At 48.3% G+C, this 7,253-nt stretch overlaps 1 gene segment (V, D, J or C); it reads right to left on the bottom strand.

The window, feature by feature from the left end:
• Positions 1-1,624: 1,624 nt before the first annotated feature.
• On the bottom strand, positions 1,625-7,253 carry LOC119841718. The segment is given in 2 exon segments: positions 1,625-2,157; positions 6,923-7,253. Coding segments are annotated over 2 exon segments (468 nt in total).

The raw sequence follows: 7,253 nt of genomic DNA on the forward strand, positions 1-7,253 counted from the left end.
TCCTGAGGAAACTACAATCCATCGGTGATTTTCCTAAAAACACCATCCTAGCCACTATGGATGTAGAAGCCTCTACACCAACATTGCTCACAAAGATGGGCTACAAGCCATCAGGAACAGTATCCCCGATAGTGTCACGGCTAACCTGGTGGCTGAACTTTGACTTTGTCCTCACCCATAACTATTTCACATTTGGGGACAAAGTATACCTTCAAATCAGCGGCACTGCGATGGGTACCCGCATGGCCCCACAGTATGCCAACATTTTTGTGGCTGACTTAGAACAATGCTTCCTCAGCTCTCGTCCCCTAATGTCCCTACTCTACTTGCGCTACATTGATGACATCTTCATCATCTGGACCCAGGGAAAAGAAGCCCTCGAGCAATTCCACCATGATTTCAACAATTTCCATCCTACCGTCAACCTCAGCCTGGACCAGTCCACACAAGAGATCCACTTCCTGGACACTACGGTGCTAATAAGTGATGGTCACATAAACACCACCCTATATCGGAAACCTACTGACCGCTATTCCTACCTACATGCCTCCAGCTTTCATCCAGATCACACCACACGATCCATTGTCTACAGACAAGCTCTACAATACAATCGCATTTGCTCCAACCCCTCACACAGAGACAAACACCTACAAGATCTCTATCAAGCATTCTTACAACTGCAAGACCCACCTGCTGACGTGAAGAAACAGATTGACAGAGCCAGAAGAGTACCCAGAAGTCACCTACTACAGGACAGGCCCAACAAAGGAAATAACAGAACACCATTAGCCATCACCTTCAGCCCCCAACTAAAACCTCTCCAACGCATCATCAAGGATCTACAACCTATCCTGAAGGACGACCCATCACTCTCACAGATCTTGGGAGACAGTTGGCGTATATTGGCAAAGATCCATTGGAGTCATTCTGGCACATTTGCCTGCATTATATCATGCCAATGGGACAGACTCCTAGGACATTCTCAATATGTTCCTCTCCCATATTAAAAGTAAAAGCAAGAAGGGCGATCTTGTGCTTATGGTCCTGGACTGAAACTGGTGAGACCTAAGGGGTCAGTTTCTGGCTTTACTTGAAGTCTCTCTGTGTGATCTTGGACAAGTCACTTAAGTCTGGGAATCAAATTGGAATTTCTCCCCCTGTGTGATGCCCTAGAAATGTCCGTGCTGGCTCTGGGCTGGACCCTACAAGGCCTTGAATAGCACAGAATGGACTGGCTCTGGTCTGAACAAGCGGGTGCTGTCAGAGACAGGAGAGTTGGGGAGGGTGAAGGCAGCACGGAACAGGGCTCACGGACATGAAAATTACTCTGCCGAGACAGTATTATATATTCAGGGACAATACCTCCACCTCCTGGCGATGGATGGGCACTGGTTGAGAGGGTTTGTAGTCAGTGCTTATCACTTTAGGTCAGGTTTCAGAGTAGCAGCCGTGTTAGTCTGTATTGGCAAAAAGAAAAGGAGGACTTGTGGCACCTTAGAGACTAACAAATTTATTAGAGCATAAGCATCCGATGAAGTGAGCTGTAGCTCACGAAACCTTATGCTCTAATAAATTTGTTAGTCTCTAAGGTGCCACAAGTCCTCCTTTTCTTTTTGCGAAGACATTCATGGTAAGTTTTGAATTCATAAAACTTCAGCGTGCAAAAAAGAGAGACTCAGGCCCCAGGCTGGGGGAGAGTTGCTGGGGGGCGGAGGGAGGGTATTTATTCAGGCGGCTAGGTAATTAACCCTCTAGTCCCCGTGTGGCTCCCGCCAGTCCGCACACCCACGTCATAGCTCTCTGCTCCTGCTCGGTTTTTGCTCAACTCCCTGCCGGTCCGTGTCACTGTGTCTCTCGCGGCGCAGTAATAGGTCGCGGAGTCGCTCAGTTCGCTGGTCGCTTTCCACAGGTGGAAGGATTTGTGCTTTTTATCGTGGGTGGCATCGAACCCTTTTCTGATCCCTTCATCCGAGTCCTCCCGTGCCAGGTCCCTCAGGAAGAGCCTGGGGGGCTGATTGGGGAGCTGCACGTACCAGAAGGGGTAAGAAGTAGCAGAGGCAGAAAACTGATAGGTACAATTCAGACGCAACGGGTCCCCTTGGGAGATGGTAACTCTGCCTTCAGTTTGGGTCACTGAATCTGCTCCATAGGTGCCTTCTGTGTGGGGAACAGAGCAGAAGAGATCCACTCATATAACAAAAAGAAAAGGAGTACTTGTGGCACCTTAGAGACTAACAAATTTATTGGAGCATAAGCTTTCGTGAGCTACAGCTCACTTCATCGGATGTGAGCTGTAGCTCACGAAAGCTTATGCTCTAATAAATTTGTTAGTCTCTAAGGTGCCACAAGTACTCCTTTTCTTTTTGCGAATACAGACTAACACGGCTGCTACTCTGAAACCTGTGACTCATATAACAGGTTTCAGAGTAGCAGCCGTGTTAATCTGTATTCGCAAAAAGAAAAGGAGTACTTGTGGCACCTTAGAGACTAACAAATTTATTAGAGCATAAGCTTTCGTGAGCTACAGCTCACTTCATCGGATATATGACAGAAGTTGAACCGGAGCTGAGACACTCCGAGATAACATGCAAGTAACAGATTCCAACAACGCAGCAGAAACATGATAAACACAGATACAATAGAAATGCGGTAGATTCACTAAGACATAATAGAAACACAGTCTGCACTGAGACCATGCAAGCAAGCATAATGTTTAGGCTCGGATACAATAGAGAATATTAAAACTCAGAGACAATACAAGCATACTAGATACAATCGGATATAATACAAGTACTTCGTGACCTTAGGCTCTGAAACAAATTACGTTTTGAAGGCAGGGTAAAGAGGTGGTTCGACAGAATGGAACAAAGCCGAGAGAGAGGCTGTTACTCACCTAGAATAGCTACTGTGACTATAACAGCCGAGAGCCAAGTTGGAGCCATCCTTGGTTGGGTTAATGATTCTTTGACTAAATAGAGCTGATTTCTTAATCCCACAAGAATTGATTTGTCGTCTTGGCTAGTAGCTCCTGTTTAGAAAAGGCAAGAATTCCGTTCTATAAATGGTGCCTTAAACTCTTATGTTGTATCTCTGGGCAGGAGCTGCCACTTGTTGGAATAGCATGAACCTAACTTCACAGGACTGATTCTCTCTGCTCTGTAAATCCTTCTCCGTGGTACTATCCGAAATGGGAACGTCTGCAAGGCTACGCTGCCAGGGGCGGGCGGAGAACTTGGGAGAGAAGAATGGGCTGTTACTTGTATTATTTCTCTTCTAGCACCACACCGCCTCCAAGTGGCAAAATGTGATCACAAACGGGAAACGGTGGCGGCAGATATTCTCACACCTTTGCCAGTAAAGCGGCGTTTCTCACGGAGATAGTGAGTATTTTGCTGATGCAAGATGTGAGGATGGTCTTCTAAAGACTGTCTGTCGGTCTGTCTACGCGTCCTGGGCAGGTGAAGATCCCGGCGGGGATAAGGAGGAGCAGAGGCAGAAAATTGATAGGTACAATTCAGACGCACCGGCTCCCCTTGGGAGATGGTAACGCTGCCTTCAGTTTCGGTCACTGAGTCGGCTCCATAGGTGCCTTCTGTGCGGGGAACAGAGCAGAGCAGTCGCACTCGGATACAACAGAACAGGGACTGAGACATTCCGAGACAACATACAGGTAACAGATTCCAACAACACAGCAAACATATTATCGATAAACACAGATACAGTAGAAACATAGTAGATTCGCTAAGACCTAATAGAAACACAAAGTATGCACTGAGAGACCATGTAAGCATAAATGGATACAATCAGAATAGCAACATCATATTTACACTCGGATATAACAGAGAATATTGACACTCGGAGACATCACACAAAACACATGCAGTCAGATATAATAGAAATAATATTTATGCTCAAATATAATAGAGCACTGACACTATAAAGAGTATAAACGTAATAGATGCAATCGGATATAAGCATTTCCTGATTTTAGAGAATGAAACAAACTAAATTACGAAGACGGGATACAGAGATGGTTTCACAGAATGTAACAACGCGGAGGGAAGGAGGGAGCGAGCGAGCGAGGGAGGGAGGTTTAGGTTGGACATTAGGAAAAACTTCCTAACTGCCAGGGTGGTTAAGCACTGAAATAAATTGCTTCGGGAGGCTGTGGAATCTCTATCATTGGAAATTTTTAAGACCAGGTTAGACAAACACCTGTCATGGATGGTCTAGATCAGGAGTCTCAAATATGTGGGCCGCGGGACTATTTCCTGCAGCCCGCCAACCTCCCCGTACCTTCTCTCCCTCGCCCACCTCCAGAGCAGGGGTGGGCAAATTACAGCCAGAGGGCTGCATCTGGCCCTTGGGTTTGCCCCCCAACCCTGGCGCCGCAAACCCCACATTGCTCCCTGAAGCAGTCGGCACCAAGCCCCTGCGGAATGGGAAGAGGGAACCACAGTCAATGGAAGCTTCAGGGGAGGTACCTGGAGGAGCGGCAAGCCCTGTGCCTCGCCTCCCCTCCCCTCCCCCAGGGACGAGGTTCCGGCTGCTTCCCGGAGAGGAGCAGTGTGGGGCCAGCGGCCAGGGCAGGCAGGCAGGGAGCCTGCCCTGGCCGCGGTGCACACTTCTGCCACCCCAGAAGCTGCTCTAGGTAAGCAGCACTGTGCCAGAGCCCACACCCCGCACCCCTCCTGCACCCCCGGGATAGGGAGGGGGCAGAGTTGGGGTGGAGACTTTAGGGAAGGGGTTGGAATGGGGACAGGGAAGGGGTAGGAAGCAGGGGCGGGGACTCATGGAAGGGGTGGAGTGAGGGGCAGTGAGCGGGGGTGTCAGTGATGCAGCCCTTGGGTCAATGCACTAATCCTCATGTGGCCCTCGTGGTCATTTGAGTTTGAGACCCCTGGACTAGATAATACTTAGTCCTGCCATGAGTTCAGGACACTGGACTAATGACCTCTAGAGGTCCCTTCCAGTCCAATGATTCTATGATCCAGCGAATGTTACTCGATTAGCTGTGACTATAAACTTCCTTAGAAGTTTTTAAGGTCAGGCTTGACAAAGCCCTGGCTGGGATGATTTAATTGGGGATTGGTCCTGCTTTGAGCAGGGGGTTGGACTAGATGACCTCCTGAGGTCCCTTCCGACCCTGATATTCTATGATTCTAAGAGCCAAGGGTGGAAAGATTCTTTTATTAAACAGAACTAATTCCCTTATCCCGCAAGAATTGATTTGTCTTCCTGCCTGCTAGCTCCAATTTAGTAAAGGCAAGAATATTGTCCTATAAAAGGTGCCTTGAAATGAATGTTCTAGCTCTGAGTGGGGGCTGCCAGAACAGCATGAATCTCAATTTATGTGAGTGAGTCTCTCTGCTCTGTAAATCCTTCCCAATGTTACTGTCAGGAATGGGAGAGTCTGAAGGGCGAAGTGGGCCAGGTTGATGTCAGGGGAGGGCTGAGAGCAGGGACAGAAGAACGGGCTGTTACTTGTATTATTTATCTAGCATCACGCACCCTCCCCCCCCCCCGCCAAAATGTGTTCACGAATGGGCGATGGTTTCAGCAAATTTTCTGACACCTTTGTCGATAGAGAGCGCGAGTATTTTTCTGATGCAAGCCGTGGGGTGGTCTGGTAAAGACTCACCCTCTCTCCGTGTCTGTCTATCCAGGGCAGGGGAAGATCCCTCCGCTACTCAGAACCAGTTTTCTTGTAGAATATGAACTTCTCCACCGTGATCGTGGCGGAGTTTGTGTGTTTATTGGTTTGGTTCTAGTGACATTGAGCTGTCTGGTTGCACTTTTCCTTCAAGAACGGGTCTGGGGGGCAGCTTTCGCCAGAGTTGTTGGGCGGGTAGATATGTTCTGGTCTTTCCTGATTTTACATAAAACAGGTGCTTTTAAAGTAGTCCGGTGATGCACGACCTTCGCCTTCGTTTCCGAGATGGTAAAACTGCGAATGAGGGTAGAGAAGTAAAAAACAGAGCGCTAAAGTGTGTGTGAGGGGGGGGAGAGATTTCTGTTCAAGGTTTGCAGACCGCCCCTGCTACCCCCCTTCTGCCCCGGAGTCGACTGCTGCTCCCTCACGGCCCCCGCGCGGTTTGTGCGCAGCTGCCCCGCTGCTCCGTGTCACTGTGTGTCTTGCGGCGCAGTAATAGGTCGCGGAGTCGCTCACTTCGATGAACGGTTTCCACATGTGGAAAGATGTTGGGTTTTTTCCGGTTTTTGCATCGGACCCTTTGGTGGTCCCTTCATCCGAGTCGTCCCTTCCCAGGTCCCTGAGGAAGAGCCTGGGGGGGGGCTGTTTGGGGAACAGCACGTACCAGAAGGGATAAGCAGTGAGAGAAAACTGATAGGTACAGTTCAGGCGCACCGGATCCCCTTGGGAGACGGTAACGGTGCCTTCAGTTTGGGTCACTAAGTCTGCTCCATAGCTGCCTTCTGTGGGAGCAACAGAACAAAAGAGATCTACTCAGATACAGCAGAACCGGAGCTGAGACACTCCGAGACAACATACAGGGAACAGATTCCAACAACGCAGCAGAAACATGATAAACATAGATACAAAGGACAACGCGGTAGATTCACTTTAAGACATAATAGAAACCTAAAGTCTGCATGGAGAGACCATGCGAACATAAACGGATACAATCAGATACAACAGCAACATCATATTTAGACTCGGATATAATGGAGAATATTGACACTCCGAGATAACTCCAACACAGCACACGCAGTCAGTTATAATAGATATAATATTTATGCTGAGATATAATAGAGTACTGACACTACAAAGAGTGTAAACATAACAGACAATCTGATATGGCACTTCCTGATGTCAGGCATTGAAAGAAAGCAGGTGATGAAGGCAGAGTACAGACGTGGTTCGATAGAATGTAGCAACGCTGAGAACTAGAACGTTACTCACGTAGAGTAGCTGTGACTAGAACAGCGGAGAGCCAAGCTGGAGACATCCTTGGGTTAATGATTCTTTGATTAAACACCGCTAATTTCCTAATCCCGCAAGAATTAATTAGTTTTCGTATCTAGTAGCTTCAGTTTAGGATAGGCAAGAATTCTGTCCTTAAAAAAGTGCTTTAAAGTGAATGTTGTCTCTCTGAGCAGGAGCTGTCGAAACAGCATGAACCCAACTTCACAGGAGGGATCCTCTCGGCTCTGTAAATCCTCCTCGCTGGTACTGTCAGAAATGGGAACGTCTGAAGGGCAAAGGAGTCTCGTGCCAGGGGCGGGCAGAGCAG

This window comes from Dermochelys coriacea, chromosome 13, assembly GCF_009764565.3.
Source record: "Dermochelys coriacea isolate rDerCor1 chromosome 13, rDerCor1.pri.v4, whole genome shotgun sequence".
Taxonomy (NCBI): domain Eukaryota; kingdom Metazoa; phylum Chordata; order Testudines; family Dermochelyidae; genus Dermochelys; species Dermochelys coriacea.